Genomic DNA, 21,815 nt, shown 5'->3' with positions numbered 1-21,815 from the left:
TCCCGCCGCCGTTAGATGACTCTAAACCGTCATCTTAAAGCTTGAGGTGATAATCTTGCCACAGTGTCCGAGGGAGTGGTCAGGGAGAGTACATGTGAGGTAAATCGGGAAAACCACAATCTTGTTTTAGAAACGTTGGGACACTGAAAAAGGCTAAGTGATTCTTCTTGAGGGGAGAAAGAAACGGCAAAGTGAAGCATAACAGCATTAATAAAAAGGACCAGGCATCCACCTTCCAATATCCTAATTCAGTAACCGGCCGGAAATGGAGAGAGAGAGAGAGAGAGAGCAAGGGAGAGAGAAATGGAGATCGGAGGCACACACACACACACACACACACACAATATAGAGCACATCCTCTTGCAGAGACTGCAGCACCGACTCCTCGTGGGCATCCCTGATGACTCAACACTAATAGCAATACAGTGCACAGTAGCTGGATGCGATACAGTACATACTGTAGATCTATAGAGTATGCCTTCTATGTAAAGATCCTCACCCCAATGTTACTACATCACTGGTCAAATTCAAATATACTCAGATATGTTACTTATAGATCTGGCTTAATAGATTACAGAAGCAATCTGTCCCTCTGTTAATTCTGATCGATTCATCTGAGAGTGTTTTCATTTGTTTCCCAGCAGTAATCCCCTCACAGATCCTCTTTGGACAGACCAGCGAAATTTAGGTCAGCACATGTATTAAGTCCAGTGTGACAGGGACCGGCTGGCTGGCTGGACGGCCATGTTTGCCGTTGTTTTTGGTGGCTGCAAGAAAATCACATTCAAATCCATGTTTGAATTCAGTCACGTATCAAAACAATAGTTTATTATCTATTCAGATGTGTCAAAGCAAAGACATGGAGACTGAATGGGGCCAAATGTCGGCGATGTGAAGAGAGGAATGATCACTTTTCCTCTGACAATCTTGCAGGCATATCCGTATCCATTGCTAAATGTTTCTTACATCCAGGGAGGAGCCAGATTGCTCCTGGACTCACATACATTTTATTTTAACTCTTTTGTTTGAGCCCTGGAGACAAGGGAAGTAAATGTTGGGAGGGGGAGACAGAGAAAGAAACACAGTGTGATAGATCACATTTCTGGGTTGCTACATCTAGTCTAGTGCACACAGAATGGTGCAGAAGAAACAATCTTTTAAGTTGGTATTCAGAGGTGGATTTGCAGTGTTTAACAATATTTTAGACTCTACAGTATATATATCTTTAAAAGTATTGGAGTAATAAGGGAGTTGCCTTGCCTATGAAGGACAATTCATCCTCTAGCAAACAGATGCCATGATGCCTCCAAGAGCTCCCTGCGCCCTTGACGCATACTGATCTGACACTTTCACCTTGCTTCTCCTCCATGCATTGACTTTCTTGTCTTAGCATGTACTATCTAAAAGTGTACTGTGGGGTGCTAAACCAGGACATCCAAAAAAAACTAGCAGCCTCTAAAAGTAACTGCGCAGCCCCTTACATCACTTCACCCCAATGACGAATGAGCGGCACCGGTAATTCACTCTGCTCTGCTCTGCTCTGCATTGCGGTACTCCCAGTGCCGGTCCATTTCTGCACTCCCAGGCTCCACGAATCCTCCTCGATTTATTGTCCGAAGTCCGGACACAAGAGGCGACTAAGTCATGCACACTCTCTGTCTCTCTCGCGTGGTGTCGTTCTTACCTTTGAGGGGGAACGGGGGAATTTCAGAGCACTGTCCGCATGGCACACCTGGACCCGAACCGCATCGCCCCGCAGAGCCCACCCGCCGGAGCGTCCCGTTCGCACGAACTTTTCTATTGGACGAAAGAGCGTGAGTGGCACGTCGGGCTGGCAGCGGGGATGGGGCGGCGATTGGTCCATGCGAGAGGGGAGGAAGGGAGGGATGCGAGCATCACGCTGCTGCGCATCCCAGACAAGGGATACAAAAGTGATCGTTTGTGCCATAAGATACAGAACAATTAATCATATTAGGAATATTACTGGATTATTTTAATGCCTATTGTTTGCTAGCAAAAAAGAAAAAAGAAAAAAAGGGCTATACTTTAAGGTACATATAGCTCATGTGCTGTGCAGCCATGTGCTGTACATCATAAATGACCTTCTGATCAATCTATTATTAATGGCACAGTCTACCACACATCATGAGATGTATGAGGGAGTCTAGTCTTTACCCTATATTCTGGAAGCAGGTGGTTGATACGTTATACAATACCTATAGATAAATAGTCCATAGTTTAATTTTAAATATGTTTGCACAAGACTTTTAACACTGCCTTAATTTACCTTGTGCCTCCAAAACAGTTCTGGGTCTGGATCCTATGGGCCTCTGTGGATCAGGCTTGTTCCAGTGCATCTAACAGATACTTGATCAGTTTGGGATCTAGTGAATTTGGAGGCCAGGTCAACACCTTGTGCTGTTCTTCTTGTTTTTTTGAGTTGTTCCTAAACTGTTTTTGTGTGTGTGCCTGTGTCAGGCTGCATCCAGGATTGTCATTGCTATGGGGTGGGGGTGCCTGGTCTGGTCTAAGTAACGTTTCCAAGCACAACATTGCATTGTCTCAAGATGGTCAAGATGGTCAAGATGTTATTTACTTCTCCTGTCAGTGGTTTTAATGTAGTGGCTGATCGGTGTAGTGTTTTAAAACAAGTCACTGTAAGTCACTGCAGTAAAGCTTTACCTATAGATATGAATAAAGGACACAGCAGATGTCATTTAATCTGTAGAGGATTAATTCTTCTAAATTAATCTCTCTGCTGGAGAAAAATAAACCATTTTATACACGAGGTGGCGCCACACACACACATCTTTGCACGCTGCAATAAACTCATGGTCATAAAACAAAAAACACAGAACTAGTTTGAAACCTGAAACCAACATTTATTTCATTTTTTAAACTTCATTTAAAATACAAAATATTTTGCAATATTATATTGTCGAGTAAACCATTTTTGACAGCCTTTCATGCTTCTCGTGTAGCTTCAACATTAACCAGAATGTCATATTATATCATATCATATACTGTGTATCCTACTGTATGTTCACCAGTAACTAGAACATCGTTTCCAGGGTATTCACACTCAAATTTGCCAGTCCATTTATGTGTCCATGCCGGCCGTCCTTTCAAATGCTCCAAATTAGTTTTATTTTGTTGTTTTTTGTTGTAGTTCTTTTTTATTTTTTAATGCACACTCTTAAAAGGACAAGTCATTTTTTTATCCATTTAGTTTAGGACAACTGTTCTCCAGCATGCTGCATATATTGTCCTGAACTAGATGAATTTGAAAAGACAATTTGAACTGTGTGCCTTTTTATAAAAAATACGGAAAATGTGCATGAACTGTCAGAGACAGAAACAATACAGGTGTCACAAGAGCTCAGTCACGAGTTAAATAATCTCCTTTGATGCCTGGTAGGCTGAAACATTTGACCTAGCGAATCCACCTGACGAAAATAAAATAATTTCACATCAAACGAAAGAGTGAAAACAGTAAATAGTCTCATCTCACACAATGCCATTTTGCAACCCCCCTACCCATAATGCAACGGGGGTTGACAGAGGTCAAGCTCTCACCTCCAACCTCAACGCATCTACGCTCAAGTCAAGCCATTATTTACAAAAATACAACAAAAATATCTACACGTGGAAAGCGGACACATTGCAACCTAAAAACTTGATGCAAGTCATGATAAAACATGGAAATTGAAATTAAAGTCTCGTGTTTCCCGCTGAGTAGGAGCAGACTGCTTGACACACGTCAGAATTATAGACCGTTATCAATGGAAATAGAAAGTAATACATCACGCACGCCATGACACGGTAGCATGCATGTGCTGCACACACACACACACACACACACACACACACTCATGCACCCAAACATTCACACATAAGCTTCATTCATTGACAGTAATATAAAACTCACTGAGTGCTGCACTCAGAACAAGACAACATACACATATATTAGGTTAAATGCATAAACCAAAGTCACCAGTGTGTTTACTACTTGCAGTGAAACAAGCAATATTTTCATTCACATAAACACTTTCCACATTCAGTATCACTACTCAGTTTTCTGACCCCTTCACTTCTGAGAGCTACCAGTAAGACTATAGCGTCTGGTTCCCATTGGCAGTTACCTGGTGAGCAGGTTGGCAGTAGTTCGGTGCTGCAAAGCAGCGGCTCCTCCTCAGGATGAACGTGTCAGGAGGAGAATGCTCGAAATGAATACATGACCTCAGGTTTCCTACACATTTTAATATTCCACATATTTCCTGTGTAAAAGTCTTAGCTGGATGGTGCGTTCACCACATGAACTGATGGAAGCTGGATAACATGATTGTCAACAAGGCCATAACAATCTATAGCTGGAGCTGGTCTCACAAAAACAGATGTTGCTTGTGGCTTAGATCTGTAAGAATTTGAAATTCAAAGTTGTACACTTTGAATTCTCTGTTAAGTGTTTTGAAAAGATGCGACATCTGACACCATAACCATCTTGGCCTTCTTGACTCAACTTCACAAATGAGAGGTGGAGAATAAGTGAAGCCGGTGTGGGCAGCTGAAGCCTAGGCAGGTGGCTAGCATCTGCAAAGGCCCCCACTCTTAATTATGCATAACTTCAAGCCTTAAAACCATTAAAATGACTCTTTTCTTGAACTGAGCAATTCACTACAGGTATTCGGCCTTTTAACATGGAGGTCAATGGGGACTGACTGACTGGAGTCCCCATTGACCTCCACTGGAGACAGCCTCAAGTGGCCATTCAAGGAATTTCAGTTTCCATCACTTTAGCGTTAGCTTCATTTTCCAGTCCCCAGCGAGTGCTGCTTGGTCAAAAAAAAAAAGTAAAAAAAAAAAAAGACAAGGTTATGAAAATAAAGCCGACTTTTTATACAAAAATAGGTCATTCGTTTTTGTGAAGACTAGTCTTCAATGTCTTTGTGAAACCAGCCCCAGAAAATGATTCCTCACTACTAATGCCATTGTAGAACTGAAATCAGTTTTTTAGCTAAGAGTTTTTAGCCTTATGTAGGGACCCTGGACTCCAAAAATGAGACTCACATAAGCCATGTGAAATTAATGAGCCCACATACTCACATAGCTGAATTCTGTTGTATATTATTGGCAAATGTTAAATGTAGTGCTCATGTAGCTTTTAAAGCCGTCACTGGAGTAATGTCAGGTGGTATTTTGTATATAATGTATTCATGGACTGTTTGAACTGCACTGAGCCCAGGTCTGTCTTGTGTATGAAGAGGGATGGTCACTGTTCTCTACAAAGGCACTAGAAACCGTGCTGAGAGCTTCTTGATCATCAACATGTAAATATCCGGAAACTACAGAGCGTACTCTCAGTGAACCTCTACATGTAACATACAGTTTTCTGCCATTAGCAGATACACAAGTAGAAATGCTATTGGGAACAACGTCGGGGTAGCAGTTATACTATGATCACCTAGAACAAAAAGGCTTGCACAGTGGCCACGACTCAGGGTGGAAGCACTTAACAACGACACTGGATCAATCACGCCTCCCCATGTGTTCGGTTAGTGTTCAGTGACATGAAGCATAGGCTCGGTGCAAGGAAACGGATTGAGAAAGAAAGGCAAGCAAAACATGAGGCTAAAAGCTGGCCGACTGGAGTTAAGTGTGGGAGTTCTGGCTGGTGTGACAAGGAGTGACCGAGTTCAATACATTTCTAGCCAGGCTTCCAGTGACAACAAATGGACGTACCTGACCTTGAAATATATCTTTTTTTTTTTCGTTTTCTATCACGTATGTACAAACAGTCTTTCTCCGAAAACAAACATATGCTAGCTTCTACTTTGAGTCACACGAGTGTCCGCCAAGACACTGCCGCCATTTTGTCTATATAATCATTTAATTAACACTTTCTGAAAACAATAAAAAGCATACCCAGCTGCCTGCAGGCGTGCACAACATACAGATCCGACAGGCAGCTTACCTTTGCAGCAACTGACACGAGGGTGGTGAAATGCTCAGTAGAGTCATGATTTACTTCATGCATTGGTTTACGAATGGGATTTGCATTTGCCTGCCTGCGGGTCATGTCCTGTACTAAGATAAAATATATATATTTGGATATTTAGTGTTTTAAAGAAGATCAAATGGCACGAACACACACACATTTGGCCACATTCGTGCTCAGTGGTAAAACCCTTTCCTCTGGTACATTCCATCTGCTTTTCTATATTGCTTTCCTCGTCTCACACCTTTTTTATGGTCATGGTGGCGGGGTGGGGGGTTTGCTGTCGGTCGTTGGTATGTTGCGTGTGTGTGCGCCGAGGGAGGAGGTCACAGTGTGACTGGGGCTGGCGGGTGTGGAGATGAGGACGTGTCAGCAGTCTTGGTGACAGGTAGCCAAGGGGACCACTGCAGTGACAGCCACCACGGGGTAAAAGTAGGTGTCCACAACGAAATGTCACCTTTGCAACTGTTACCACAGATCTCCATGGTCGCATTTGCCAGGGTGACAAGGAGTGGCTGCGGCAACCGTCGTTAGACAAACGAGTTCATTGCGTTGACGGGCGACGGGGCCTCTGAACTCTCGTTGCCTTCGTGTGTGTCTTTCTCTTTCTTGCCGCTGTACTGGCCGATGAAGGAGCCGTCCTCATTGAACTGTCCGTCCCCGCCCTCCCCGTAGTCCACCAAACTGTCGTCGCTCTCGTCGCGGCGCACCGTCCCATTGGACGGTGTCCGGCTGCCCTTCAGCGGCTTGTGGTCCTCTGTGTCACTGTGAGAAATAGGAAGGTGTAGGAGGGAAGGTGAAATATAGTTCATGCATTTTGCAGAGGTTTTTCTGCAGTTGTCAAAAACCCCGCTGCCCACACAGGACAGGCTCTTCAAGCATTTTGCACATAAGCAACCTGGCTTTTCCACTGCACAAATATAACTTGTCAAATCGACAGTATCATAGCAGCATGTCTTTATATCTGTTTTGGATGCTATACCAGATTTTGTTTTTATCTCAAGTGCGCTACAAATATAGAAACATAATCGCTCACTTGTATTGCACAAAAACAAAGGACAGCCTGGTACATTGTCCTCCATGCTACCGTACGTGTACAGTGGAGCAGCTCAGCTACATACATAGTATTATCTATAAGTGTTAGTGCTGTAGTGGTTTCAGCCTGGGTGCAATGCTAAAGAGGAGTTTGCAAATGCGTGCCTTTCAATCCTTCACATGTACCTGCACGAGAGTGCACTGTCTGAAATATTTCAGTCAATATGCTTTCAGTTTACATGCAGTATTCAAAAATGCAAATATTTTCCAAAGCCATTAACATTTATGTTCTGTTCAATGCCGTTTTAATGCTTCATTTATCTAAAAACACTGTATTCTAGTAAATACTATGCAAGCCCTACAGTTAGGATTATACTGTACTTAAACTTTGGAATTATTATTTCATGATAAGTAATTAAATGAGAGTCAGTAAAAGAGTTAATATTTAATGATATTTTTAGTGGTAACGCCGTAACTGTACAGTAGTTACAGTGTTGACTATGTCACACCAGTGAGTATAGTGACATAGTTGACCTGATGTGTTTCATCCTTGCCTCTGCTTCCACTTAAGCCAGAAACAGTTCAAAGACATTTTTGCGTGAATAGCATGCTGGTTTTTACCACATGTTGCCTTACCTCTCCATTGACCTAAAGCCCCCCCAAAAAAAGATAAAAATGGAGGGACACGTGAAAAGCAGTTCAAGAGTCACAAGGTCTACTTTCTGATGTGACAATTATTTCAGTTTTGCAAGACAAGACACACTAGATGGAAACATTTAAAGCACAATGACATCCAGATTAACAGCTGTAAAGTTAGACCAGAGAACTAATTAAATCTTTAGACACTGAAGCCTTGAGGTTGAAATTAAAATCAGTTAGTATATGGTTTACTTGACCAGAGATTAGACAACGTGTTACAAATAGACATAGCTTGACTTATGAGTTCTACGTTTTTAATTAGGTGACCAGGGTGCAAGTGAGTTTGTCAGCGTAAGATTCAACACAGTAGTTTTGTCTTGCCTCTATGGAGTGTTTGGTAATGGAGTCTGGTGGGGAGAGTGTCTCTGTAGCGTGGTAAAATGTTCTACATGCAAACATCCAAATCAGGACACAATGAACGAAAGAAAGAAAGAAAAAAAAACAATGTCTCATACACTGAGGTCTGTTGTGGCCCCATCTCGGCCATATGTCAGACTATCCTTTCTAAGCAGATCTCTCACCTGTACTCTCCAAATGTCCCATCATCCTCTTTCATTGGCTGGATCTCGGGGTCTTGGTGAGCATCTTCTTTCTCTTTCACTGTTGATAACACAGCATATCGTTTGTTTTTCAGTTTCCATCATGGACCCTAGTATGTATGTAAAAGATGGACGTAGCCGCCAGGTCAGTGCCTATAGCTAAAGTAGCTTAAAGTGCAATGCCACTGATGGTCACAAGGGGTGGCTCGTACGTCGTATGTTTCATTGATCTGGATTGTTTAAAGTTAGTCTTTCTGTGCAACATATAATTTTATGCGGCAGGTTAGAGTTAAGTCAAAATGCAACAGGGCGATTGGTTCTGTCGGAACAGAACTGGTGCACCAATGAGAACCGAAATGCTCTCCATGGGTCGAAAAGCTTTAAGAGGTATGTTTTGAGACTCGCCTGCCTTGATTGACATGTTTGCTCTAGAGCAAACTCTTGTCAAGCTCCACTCTCTTCCAAATACGGCCACATTTGGCTCCAACATTGGCCAAATGCTACACACAACGTTTCAAAAAGGTTGTCCGCAATCCAGCGGTTGACGTCATTGTGGTACGCCCATCTTTCATTTACATCCCAAGGCTTGATACATTTGTCGGTGTGTGCTTTACCTGGATATTTGCCACCCTTGTTTCTCTTGATGAAGCACACTATGAGAAGCACCAAGATGAGGAGAGCAATGGCGCACATCAGTCCAATAAACCAGCCCTGGGTGGCGATGTCAACCTGTCTGCTGGGTACAGCTGAACACGGAGAAGGAGGGAAGGGATGAAAAGCAGAGTGTGAGCATAACTGTCAGTCCAAATAAAATTTAAATCCAGTCTGCTACATCCAGTCTCTTCATGCTGACACAGGGATTAACTGAGGCTGTAAACACTGAAATGGGGATTTTAAAATGGGTTAATATGCAATGATTATTAAAGAAGACAAAAGAAAGGACTACCACAAGTCACAACAGTACAGTAATGGGTCTTTTAGGGATGAGTTTAGGTGGGAACAGATGACAACTTCCGACATGCTTGAACACCAACTAGGAAACCAACCAGCGTACATTCATGTCTGAATGTAACACCGTACATCTGATGACGGACAGACAAAAAAAAATACATAGACCATCTATCCTGAGGCATGCCGCCTCACCTGGAACTGCAACCAACACTTCGTCTGTGCTGTGAGCTGTCGAGTCAGCTGCATCTCTAGCTACCACCCGCACCCTATAGGACGTCCCCGGCTTTAACCCTTTTATCATATGCGAGTGTGAACCATTTACCAACTCCTTTTTCCAGTCTTCTTTACCTAGAATAAGTGCAGCGAGTGGAGAGGAGATAAATTTAGGGATCCTTTGGGAGAAATAATAATAATGCAAATGATATTTTGACTCAACTGATTCAGTTCTAGACAGTCAAGACATGCACTAATGTCTGAAATGCAAATACAAAGGAGAAGCCTTACTGTTTTCTACAATATACTCCACATATACATTCTTATGGTGTCCAAAGTATTCCCAACTGATCACTGCACCGTCTTCTGATACAGACGTGTTAACGGTGCCAAACACAGGGCCTACAGGAGGCGCTAAGCACACAGAGAAAAAGAAATGTTGGGTTTTTATTCAGGATTCATAGAAGGAACCAATTTAAGTCATCTGAATTTTCTGCTCATTAGCATGGCCTTAATAATCACCAAGTATTTATAGAGAAACTGTCAGAATATATCCACAGAACCTTTCCACGACCGGTTCATTACATTTTGGTTTGATATGTTAAACAATTCATGCCTGGAAACTTAAACTTCCATCATATGAGAGCAAAACTTTACAAACTGTCGCCTGAGCAACCAAAATTAAAAATTATTCAAAGGATTTCAATGTTAGTTAGATTTTTCAACCAAACATCTGTTCAACATAGAAAACAGGTCATTTAGTTGCTACAAAAAATGTCCATCTCAGTAAAGACAAATCAAGTTAAAGAACACAGACTGATCCTTAGGTTTCTTTATTGTTGTTGTTGTTGTGTCTTTCTGAGATTGACTATGTTTGCAGCAACGATTTCATAGTTATTTGGGGAGGAAGTGAGGGACACGGGGAGTGCTTGTACCCTTGTGAAACGGGGAATGCAGAGACTGAGTGATGGGGGGAGTTGGATGAGGGGGCTCTGTGGGGCCTGAAAGAACACGGAAAGAGTGAGACAACACACAAACCCAACACAATCGAAAGCATTCAGTACTGGCGCGGACATCTCAGTCCCGAGACTCAGAATTAAATTAAGCAACTGGTCCGGCATCAAACCCAAAACAAACGAGCAGCTGCGGCATGCATATTTGACTCAAAAATGAATTACTACATTTATAAACACAATCCGTTTACAGCATCGGCAGGGGAATAAAATGTGTTAGCACTAGAACGGAACGAACGCATTCATAAGCATCATGCAAGAGGGTTCTAATGAAACTATTCATTTGAAGGTTCAAAAAAGAAGCACATTTTAAAATGCATAAAAAATCCTACATTGTACACTATGTTGCACTAAATGCAGCCTATTCCTTCAGAATAGGACACAAGCTCAGCTGCTTGCAGAAGCCATGGAAGTCGTACTAACCAGGAAGTTTTGCAGATGTACAAACTGAACATGCATAAATGCTATATTTGTGGTTTTGGTTTCTAATTTCTGTTGCTATAATTAGCATGCAGATGCTTCCATGGCAAACTTGGGTTACCTTTGCCCGCCTCTACAGTGGGCTGAATATGAGCTTCAGGGAGAAGAAAAAGAGAGAAAGAGAGAGATAAAAGGGGTGTAAGATGCGGAGTGAGGAATGCAATGAAGCCTCCTCGTGGTTGTAATTTCTACAAGAACCCCTTAGATTTATGACAGCACTTTTATTTTGACCGTTGTTATGGTTACTTTCAGACTTTAACCTTTTCTTCATACTGTGCTTTTGATATGCTTTTTAAATAGTGCGTTTATGAACACAGCACTAACCAGTGTCCATGGCTGTGAAAGCCTCTTCTGTGATGATGGGGCCGGAGCCCTTGATTGTCCTTGCACTTAAATAAAACTTGTAGAGCATGCTCGAGTTCAGGTTGCCCAGGGTAATGATGGTCTCATTGGCTAGAAAGGTCATGACCTTGACTGGTCCCAGTTCACTGGTGGTGTTGACTGCAAAGAGAGTCAAGGAGTCAGAGAGTTAGGAATGCATAACATAGCTTTCCCATTGCACAAATGCTGCATAATTCTGCTGCAATATACAGGCAGCAAATCAAGCTTCTACTCAGGCTACCTGGTTGGTATTTGAGCGTGTATCCAGTAAGGCGCCCATTGTTTTGCATAGGCGCTCCCCATTCCAGAGTGAGAGTGTCCAAACTCGGGTTGACCACCTTGAGAAAAGAGGGAGGCCCCGGTACTGAAGACAAAAGCAGAATCACTGTCATGGCCTGTTGCACGCTAGCTCTTTTGTGTGATTCAGCATTTTATATACTGTGAGTTTAATCATGGCTGTGGAGCGATACAAAGAAATGTAAGAATGCTAAGGTCTTCAATAAACAGAGTTGCTGCGGTTCTAGTTGCTAAGGCATCACAAGTTGGTTGCTAGGATGTAGCTGCATGTTTGCAAGGGTGTTGCAGGTATCTTCTGTGACATGGGTAGTTGCTATGGCGTGTCTGGTGGCGGCAGAGGTCATAGCAGTGCTAATAAAGCTAGCGGTAGCAAACAGTATGCATCAAAACCGCAACACATCATCCGGAGTATGTTCTCATCACCATGCCACTATCTGGGTGAAAGCAGTTCTGTGTACATACATCTATACAGTGCAACAGTGTGAACACTTTAAACAAACCAGTTTAAATGAAAATACTTTGCAAAAAAATATTGAGCAATTTCTTCTCACCATTAAAAGTGTGTTGGCAAGTGTTTGAAACAAGTCACTTCATCCTGTTACTTTAACTACTTAGCTCATAGGGGCCAAAAGAAACCATGTATAATTTTTTGGATTTGATTTACATCTGCACCATAAGGTTGGTAGCACATCTTGCAAAAGTGGTACAGTGGTAGGAAGATTGAGTGCTCTTGTCTGCTGTACTGAATCAAGGTAGCTGATAAATGTACAAGAACCCATAGCCAATGGATGATGACACTGTCGTCTGTCTTCACCTGACACTCCTGTGGACGTAACATGCCAGGTCTGTTTTCAGAGCAAAGTGCCATTGCTAGCTAGCATATAGGTGGGACTTTAAGCTAGGAGGGTGAAGGGACATGACATGCAGATGGATCAATAAAATCATTTCTATGTATGTGCGTCTTTGGTCATTTTCCAACAAATTTATATTCAAAAGTTTATGGCAAGTGTCATTAATTTTCCACCAAGAAGAGGCAGAGATGTGGTCTTTTATGAAGACACCGAATTATGAGTGTAGCTATACCGATCAGGCATAACATTATATTGTGTAGGTCTCCCTTGTGCCTCCAAAACAGTTGTGACTCATCAGAGAATGGACATGGGTCTTCTGAGGGTGTCCTGTGGTGTCTGGCAACACAATGTTGTTAGTGGGGGTCTTTGGGTCCTATGGGTTGAGGGGAGGGGCCTCTGTGGATCAGGCTTGTTTCAGAGCATCCCACAGATACTTGATCAGTTTGGGATCTAGTTTTGGAGGCCAGGTCAACACCTTGTGTTCTTGTTCTCTTCATGTTTTTTGAGTTGTTCCTAAACTGGTTTTGTGTGTGAACAATGTATTGTCACAAGATGGTCAGTGTTATTTGCATCTCCTGTCAGTGGCCATAATGTTATGCCTTGTCAGTGTACATTCAAACTGTCGTGGTCACTTGTACAAGTATAACGTTGTAGGATATTTTCTGGTTGTGTGTGAGAGCTCTAGGAAATAAAATCATGATTCATTGTATGTTAGTCATAAATTGGCAGGAAAATAACTGCATACAAGCTATTTTTTCAGAAATTAAAATCATCAGTTTAGACATGCATGGGAACTAGATCCCTACACACCTCCCTCAGGTGTCTCAAATGTCTTGCTGGGGCTGGGAGGCCCCTCTCCTTTGTTATTAAGGACTCTGATGGAGAGGCTGTAGACACTGTAAGGCTGGAGGCCCGGCAGACGTCCCTCGCTACGGTTCCCACTGAAAGTTAGAACTTTCTCCTCCTGCTGTTCTGCCTCTTCCTCCGCCTCATGCAAGCCGCGCTCACGACGGTAGTAAACCTAGAGGAGACACGCCGGTTTAGTTTGATGTAAAGGATGTTTTTTTCACCACATGGTTCCGCTGAGGTGGCTCAGTAGAGAGGCATTTCATGAAGAAGGGTCAGAAGAGCTTGATAAAAATGTAAAAAGGTCTTAAAGCTGCATATTAATGACCTCAACATGCAAACCCAAATACACAATTATTTCACAATGAGAAACTCAAACAGGACACCGGTCAGTGTATTAAAAAGTACGACTTTTTGTGTAGAACTGCCAGATTTGACACATAACTGTCTTCAGTGGATATAAAGTACTTCATTAATGCTTGTCTGCCCCTCTTTCCCAGTTTCTCTCAATTCCACAACAGAATGTTAAAATCTTAGGCCCACATTTTTGCAGTAACATCAGCCTATAGTCTGTGAAATTATATATTTGATATGTGCTCCTATTTCAGAATAACTTGGGAAGCCACCATGCAGCAAACATAAGAGATTAATGGAAATGTTTGGGAGTCTAATGCTGTTGCTCTGAGTGGGCCAATGCCCGACTGAAGGTATGACATTTGATGTCTTTGAAAGTTAGCACAAACATTTGAAGCTAAGTTTGCCATAGTTATCTTTTTGAAGGCGAGAGCATGACACATACAGAAAACCATTCTAAGAGACCTTTCTACGCACAGCACATACATGACAGGTCAACACCACAAACACATTCAACACTCCAGAGCACATTTTACGGAATGAGCGAACACACGGCCTATATATATACACAAACACACCTCAAAATGGCCGACGTGTTACCCAATGAAGAGCCAACACCTCATGGGCACACCTCTGAGGAGGCGGCCAAAAGAAATTGGGTATTTTCTATTTAAATGCCATGTATTCTTTCTACTACGCCAAAAAAAATGAGTTTTGTTAGTTTGCATTCCTAGTATTGCGTGCTTGTAGGCTGTTGGTTGTGTTTATGGTTGCCGTTAATACTTTGAGCTGTTATTCTGACTTTTCTTTGCCGGTGGAGCTGATGGGCTGGCATTGTGTGTTGGCTTCCCATTGGATAAACTGGTGGCCATTTTAAGGTGTGTTTGGCCTTGTGTTCACTAATTCTGCAAAATCAGTTCTGTGGTGTTGACTTGTCATGCATGTGCAGTGTGCAGATAAACCTACCTAAAGGTGTTTCCATATGTGTCAATCTCTCTCTTTATGCATAGACTTCAGCACATGATCTGGGGGGAATCACGGTCTGAACTGAGGGGTTGCTGTTTGTTTTTAACATCAGCTGGTGTTGCTGGTTTACCGGAGACATTTAGGGTGTATGTGCACTAGTTAAAATGTCACTCAAGCATTGATTTGACTAGCAAGGCACCATCAGCCCTTCGCAACCTACAACCAAGACAGTGTTGTCAAAATATACCTTGTATCCCTGCAGTTTTCCTCGAACTGAGGGGAAAGATACTGGCTCCCAGTGCACCTCTGCGAGTGTGCTGTTGTGAACCATGATCTGCACACTATCGGGAGCAGACATAGGCGCTGCCAAGCAAAAAAAAATTTATTAAAAAAATCTAAATGGTGGCACCAGTTACAGAAACAATGCATGAAAAATCAGTTTGCTCTATATTCCTGCATCAACCTCCATATTCGTGACCGAAAAATGAAAAAGAGTTCACTCACAGTCTTCTCCAGAGTACCCAGTCACCGGTTCAGGTTCAGGGGCACTGCCGTAATCGTTCAGGGCCTGAACTTTAATTTCATAGGGCATGTAAGTCGGAGTTCCAGACACGACATACTGAGAAACATTGGCCACTTTCTGGGATGACCAGCCCTCGTCCACGTCCTTTCGTTTCCACTGCACTCTGTACTCCAGACCGGGACCATTAGACTGGAATCCTGTCAGTGGCTGCAAACAGTCATTTTATTTAGTCCAGTGCTTAAAAATAAAAGTGGAATGTCCTCCAAACTGCATGCAACATAACCTGAATATTGGTGCCAGTATATATTCTATCCACACACTAAACTGAAGCTCACAGCAGTCAGAAATCGAAATATGAAAACAATCTTACTGTCCATGAGATGACCAAGTTTCCAGGCTCTGTTCCCACTGCCTGGACATCTGATGGATTTACATCAGGAGCTGTGTAAAACCAAAGCATTCTGTGTTAGTATTTTAGAGTTCTCAGCAGTGAATTATTATATTTCTATTCTGGGAGGCTACCACATTCATCACCTGCAGGGTTGGTCCTGTATTGGTGTGAGGGCTGGCTGGGATCGCTGTAGCCCACCTGATTCATAGCCAGCACTCTGAAAGAGTAATAGACGTACGGAGAGAGGTGTAACTGCACTGTAGTGCTTGTGCCAGGAACTTCGGTCAGGTTGTTCCAAACTCCTGGCTCGTGGAGAAGATCCTCGTATTGGATCAAGAACTCTGGAGGAGGTAAAAGATGTGGGAGTTCAAGAATTTGAACAACACACATAGCAAGCATAGCAACTATCAACTTCCTGTCCCAATTCCTGAAAATGTACCTGCATTCTGACTAGGAAATTTTAAATGTGAAAATTTGTTTTAATGTGCACCAGCCAGCAAATACGAGCATTTCTTACTTTGCGTGGGACTGTTGTGTTCATCTCCAGGAATCCAAGTGAGCTGGACGCTCCTCTCCGTCTGATCAGTCAGCTCCAGGTCGGCCGGAGGGTCAGGTTGTTCTGCAAAGACAAAAACGAGCTCAGGACCGCATAAAAAATAAAAAAAATAAATAAATAAAATTTTGAATTTAGAGCAGCCAGTCCTTGCTACTGTTTTGCAGCAATAAATTAGGAATTTATTTTAATCCATACTGTTGCTTTTGAGCTTATCGCAGATTTTTCTTAGACAAGGTCTTCTCATTAAATATTTTTACTATGATATACTCATAAAAATGAATGGCTTCAAAAGCAGAGAGTATGAGGACATGACGCACGATCATTTCTAATTTTATTTGCTGGCAAAAGTCAAATATTAAAAGAGTTATTTGATATAAATGTATCCCTTCGTGATTAAAATGATAAAATAGGTTTCCCAAAAAGTGTCTTGTCAAGGAAAATGTTTTTCCTCTGCTGGATTAATTTTTTTTTATTTATTAACCCTTATTTTTATTTTTTTAAAACATTTTAAGCACCCCACACAGATGACTTTACTTCAGCTTTATTAGACCTCTGAACGTCAAAGTGGAGCCACCTGCACGGCCACGCTCGGGTCTAATCAGGCAGGTGAAGTGAAGACACCTGCACGCATGCACCGTGACGTGAACTGTTACACACTGTGATGATCGGCAATGAGTGAAATTCTGTCTATATTTAACAAAACTAAATGAAAAAATGATAAAATATGTAACAGAAGATAAATAAAATGAATGCACAAACCAAAAATGGAAGGTACAGGTTTGTTTAACAAACTGAACCGACGACAGAGCGAAGGAAAATTAAAGTTACACAACGCTACACTGCCGTCTTTGTTTTTACCGTAGACAATGGCTGGAGTAGGAGTCGCCTCTGACAGCAAGCGAGAAGGAAGAGCAGAGCGCAAGAAGAAGTTTAGATGTTAGCGACACACATTTTAGAAACTGCATTAAAAGCTGAATCACTATGGTAACATGAATCTAAGAATATATTCGAAGCATGGCGTTAGTAAAAAATACTGTCTCGGTGCATCTGGAGGATGAGAGCAGAGTTTTAAATCTGAAACAACAGAAGCAGGACAGAAAAGAAAAGGACTCCAGTTCTGAGGACGCTTGTGTTAGAGAGTAAGTGTCAGTACAGTCGAAGAATTTACCACAATTAACAGGATGTTGGTGTGGCAGTGACGTGAACTTACCGACAATGGTCAGCATAGCACTGGCCGAGTCCTGATCAAGGGAGGTGTTCATGATGCAGGTGTAAGTGCCCTCATCCTTATCCGTCACATCTTTGATGGTCAGACCGTCCTCGGTCAACTCAAACCTGAGCAAGAAAGAGGATGTTTCCTTATTCCTCACAGGGTAAAGCTTTATTAAATGAACCAAAGCTTGATGTCTTTTGTACCTCTTGTCGTCTGGCAGGTCTCCATTGTCTTTGAGCCAGGTCATGGTGGGAACCAGGGAAGGGTCGTGTTTGACTTTGCACTCAAACTCAGCGGTCATTCCTTTCTGCACCACCCTGTACTCTGGCTGCTTCAAGATACGAGTAGGCTCTAAAAAGACATAAAGGAAAAGTTTATATCGACTCTTTAGTGTGTTCCTGTGCCATATTGTGATGCAAAGATAACAAGTTGTATTTTATTCCTCAAGTTGTTTCCAGTAGAATACTGCTCTGAGTTGTTACCAAAACCCTACTGACCTTTAACCTCCAGGTAGACGTGGTTCTCCTTAATCCCTAGGTTGTTGGTTGCAATGCAGGTGTACTTTCCGCTATTCATTGTCTGGGCCACATGGATTTCCAGCGTACCATTCTCGTGGATCACATGTGAGTCGTCATTCTTAATGCTGATCCGACTGTCTTTGAACCTGAAACACCAAATAAGACGGCTCTAGTATTAATCTGTATGTAAAAGTAAATTTTTTAAATCCTGTTGAACTTCAGCCTGACTTACCATGTGATGGTCGGTATTGGCGAACCAAAGGAGGCACAGTGAAGTAATGCAGGGTTGTTAGAGATGACCTGGTACACTCGGTCGGGTGGAGTTAGCACCCTTGGTGGTTCAGCTATCGGGAGAAAAAAAAATGCCCATTTAAATCTCCACTTGATGTGTCTCATCCATCTAACATAGGATTGGATGTCCAAAGCTAAACAGATATAATAAAATAAACCTTGACCTGCTGCTTGGTTAAACTTGCTAGCTGGTGATTTCCACAGTCTTTCTAAACGGGAATGTGTATGAGGTAGCTGATAAAATAAGCTTTAACTCACCGAGAACGCTGACAAACGCATTAGCCATCAGGTAGCCGAACTCATTGGATGCGTTACACTGGTAGACGGCACTGGATCCTGACTTCACATTGCTGAGAATAACTGTGTCGTCCTCCACCTTGCGGCTGCGGTCCATGGGAGCATCTAGCACAGCACCAGAGACAGAATCGCAGAAAGTTCTGGATGTTCTTTATCTACACCATCTACAGCAAGTCAAAAGTCCATGTATGTAGCATATTCTGTTTTTTACATGGTATGGACTCATTTTACTCACTCTCTAAGGGAACTCCGTTGACAAACCAATCAATCTGTGGTTTGGGTTCTCCACCGACTCGACAAGTCAAGATTCCCGTCTCATTGGGAGCGAGGATCAGGTTCCTGGGAGCACTGACCCAAAAGGGAGCGGCTGAAGAACACGGGTAAAAACAAACTTTGCTTAGCAACATTTCCAGCTATGTGAATAAATGGTTAAAAAGTCCAGACTTAAGACCAGTTCAGAGATGAAACAATTAGAAAATAATTGGCAGCTGTTTTGGTAAATGATTAAAGGGCGAGTCCATCTACTTTCTGGAAATGCCTGCACAGTCATTAGCAAAAAGGTGCAAGTGACGTAGATTAGAGTGCTGGTGCCTTCACCCTCTTCTGGTAAGGAGAGATTTCTCATTTGAAAGATTGGTGACACATAATTCTCAAAGAACGCTTGGCTCAGTCACAAAGAGGCACTAACTTTGCATGCATGGGCATTTATATATGGCAACATCATCATGCAGGAACCTATGCCAGGTTCTGTGGGAAAACCTTTTCAGAAGGTTGTACGGAAAATAGCATTTTGAGGATAAAACGTATGATCCTATGCACCTGTCGCTTAGAGCTACTGAAGAAATACTGTTAAGTGAAAGCTTAATCATTGTCGTGGTTGGTTCAGAAGAATAAAATATTTGAATACTGTACCCGAGCCGATCTATATACCTTTGACAGTGACCTTGATGATGTGGTGTGCACTGCCCAGGCTGTTCGTGGCCGTACAGCGGTAGTCGCCGGCGTCAGCTTCGTTCACGTCGGAAATCTTGAGCGTTTTCTGGAAGCTGTGGATGGACGTCCTGCTGCTCGGCAACTCGCCCCCATCCTTCTGCCAGGCGATATCTGGAGTGGGCCTATTGTTGAAACCGTATCAAATACAAAACATTTTTCTCTTGTTCTTGCAACTCTTACATTTGATAACCCTTAGAATGAGATTAATTATTAGACTAGCTGAGGTATGTGCCGACTTACAAGCCCTCAGCGATGCATTCTAGCTCCAGAGTGTCCCCCCTCAGAACCATCTTGGTGCTGGTGGCGCCAAGAGGTGTCATAAAACCAGGTCGACGCTCCCCCTCTGGACTTTCTGTACGTGGGGGAGGCACAAGAGCGAATCAGCACGAGGACAAAACACTTTTACAAAGGAGCAGTTTAGGATGCATTCTTGTGGAGGGCAAAGGCGCAGCACTGTGAAATACACACCGTCAAAGTGGATAGAGGGGGATAGAAAATGAGCGAGTGATGACGCGGCACAATGAATGTAATGTAAAATAAATATGTCTGTTTTTTGCCTCATTATGAACAGTATCTGAGAAAATATGAGCATGAGGAATCCGAGACGGAGAGAGCCATCTGTTTGTTGCTATGGCAACATAGGGGTTAGGTGGAGAAAACAAACCCCCCTAACTACACACACACACAAATGCACATCCTTCAGAAGTTCCTCATTGAAGCATCTAGACTTCATTTAGTACTTTGCTCAAAAGGCCAGAAAATAAATGTTCCTGCTGCACTTCAGTATGATGTGTTGTTTTAAAATGTGTAATTTTTAATTCAGTTAGCTGATGGACACTGCGTTTTTTTCATTCATTCATCTTCTATACCCGCTTAGTCCTGTTAAGGGTCGCGGGGACTGCATTTTGTTGTTATGGAATAAATTGGTGTATTCATATCGACCAGCAGCATAGGATTGTCCGTCACTGTCTATTATTTGGCCGTTAATCTGCATTAGGGTGGCATAGGAGAGACCTGGGGAGGAGTTGTGTTAATGTAATCACAGAGGAAGGGACCGAGGCACGAGTTAAAGATGATTGTGACGTGGTTGGGCAAGGGCTGGGTTCACACTGAACGGAAATAAACCAGCAGCACTCACCGCTATAGAAATCAGTGAGATTGTATAAAGCAGCCAGAGTCTCATTCACTGTTTTCACTGTAATATAACAGAAAAGCATAAGCATGCAAGACTAGGAAAGAAAAAAAAAGAAAAAAAAAAAAAGAAAAAAAGCAATGCTTTATTTTAAAATGACCTTTTCCCCATCTGCTGGCTTGCAAAAATGCATTTTAATTTGTGAAAAATTGCACCAAATGTACCATTTTGAACTTACATTAGGATTATATTAGTGTGACACTGAGGTATGGCCATTGTGAAATATTGCTAGAAATTGTCTATAAAGCTCCGGAAAGGTAGAACTGTTCAATGCGAACTGGAGACATAACGACCCGTTTGCGGCTTAAATCTTTGCCTGTTCAGCGAGTTGACTTACTCTCTATGACAGTGACTGAAATGGGTTGTTTCTGCTGGATGGTCTGTGTATAGGGGAAGCGAGCATAGCAGATGTAGTCACTCCTGGAGTCTTCCGGGAGAACGTTGGAAAAGTACAGGTCTCCGTTCAAGGCCTGGGACACTCGCTCATCCAGCGGCAGCTTCTGAAAGCCTGAAGAACAGAGAGAGTGAATAGAGTCCGTAGGCTGTGTGAATTTGTCTCCTTGAAAATGCATTTTGTGAACACGGACTTTTTTTGTCTTGAACATCACCCTTATGCCCTTGTGCAGGCACGCATGCATGCAAATGACTCACTGTTATCCATCCAGAAGATGACGGGAGGGGGCAGCCCGGCAGGTGGCCGGCACTGCAGCACAAGGGAGACCCCCATCTGCACCGTGATAGCCTCATTTCTCTCCTTCGACCATAAGGGGGACCCTGCGAGTCGCAAACAGATGCACTGAAGGCTTCCCAGAGCATGGATGATACTGATTCATATTTGAGCTCAAAGTATGTATGTATTTTAGTGTACAAAAACCTTAATGTAATTGTATATAATAAGGTTCTTACTGGACTGCCTGATGACAATGTTATTAGACACAGCGGTGCCATGCTCGTTGTGAGCTGTGCACTGGTACGTTCCCTCGTAGGCCTCAGCCTTTTCGCCACTGATGTCAATGACCAGAGTTCCCGCGCCAGGTTTCATTAGGACTTTGGGGTCATTCTCTACGTCAAAGTGGCTCCCATTTCTCGTCCATGAAAACCTAGGATCCACAAAAACAATCAATATCGCTTTTATTTTGAAGGCTAGAAGCAAGAAGGAAAAACACAAAAATTCCAAACTTCATTCATCATGCAGACTGATTTTATCAACCTATTTCATAG

The 21,815-nt window shown here is 42.6% G+C and overlaps 1 protein-coding gene across 1 annotated transcript in view; it reads right to left on the bottom strand.

Moving 5' to 3' along the window:
• Positions 1-2,496: 2,496 nt before the first annotated feature.
• nrcama (neuronal cell adhesion molecule a) overlaps positions 2,497-21,815 on the bottom strand; it is a 52,429-nt gene continuing 33,110 nt past the window's right edge. The window contains exons 5-31 of the mRNA XM_084573294.1: positions 21,463-21,694; positions 21,246-21,390; positions 20,932-21,102; positions 19,643-19,754; positions 19,340-19,524; positions 18,645-18,776; positions 18,371-18,514; positions 18,054-18,165; positions 17,801-17,967; positions 17,507-17,654; positions 17,301-17,425; positions 16,949-16,978; positions 16,052-16,153; positions 15,678-15,875; positions 15,514-15,584; positions 15,125-15,350; positions 14,868-14,983; positions 13,265-13,475; positions 11,548-11,670; positions 11,250-11,426; positions 10,987-11,019; positions 10,368-10,433; positions 9,724-9,846; positions 9,412-9,567; positions 8,883-9,014; positions 8,251-8,329; positions 2,497-6,760 (exon numbers count right to left, since the gene is read on the bottom strand). Of these exons, the coding sequence (XP_084429420.1) occupies positions 6,526-6,760; positions 8,251-8,329; positions 8,883-9,014; positions 9,412-9,567; positions 9,724-9,846; positions 10,368-10,433; positions 10,987-11,019; positions 11,250-11,426; positions 11,548-11,670; positions 13,265-13,475; positions 14,868-14,983; positions 15,125-15,350; positions 15,514-15,584; positions 15,678-15,875; positions 16,052-16,153; positions 16,949-16,978; positions 17,301-17,425; positions 17,507-17,654; positions 17,801-17,967; positions 18,054-18,165; positions 18,371-18,514; positions 18,645-18,776; positions 19,340-19,524; positions 19,643-19,754; positions 20,932-21,102; positions 21,246-21,390; positions 21,463-21,694 (3,751 nt within the window). The 3' untranslated portion in view covers positions 2,497-6,525. The remainder of the gene's footprint in view (positions 6,761-8,250; positions 8,330-8,882; positions 9,015-9,411; positions 9,568-9,723; positions 9,847-10,367; positions 10,434-10,986; positions 11,020-11,249; positions 11,427-11,547; positions 11,671-13,264; positions 13,476-14,867; positions 14,984-15,124; positions 15,351-15,513; positions 15,585-15,677; positions 15,876-16,051; positions 16,154-16,948; positions 16,979-17,300; positions 17,426-17,506; positions 17,655-17,800; positions 17,968-18,053; positions 18,166-18,370; positions 18,515-18,644; positions 18,777-19,339; positions 19,525-19,642; positions 19,755-20,931; positions 21,103-21,245; positions 21,391-21,462; positions 21,695-21,815) is intronic.

The sequence above is a fragment of the Chelon labrosus genome, assembly GCF_963514085.1.
Source record: "Chelon labrosus genome assembly, chromosome: 23".
NCBI lineage: Eukaryota > Metazoa > Chordata > Actinopteri > Mugiliformes > Mugilidae > Chelon > Chelon labrosus.
This window is presented reverse-complemented; position numbering and strand designations above follow the sequence as displayed.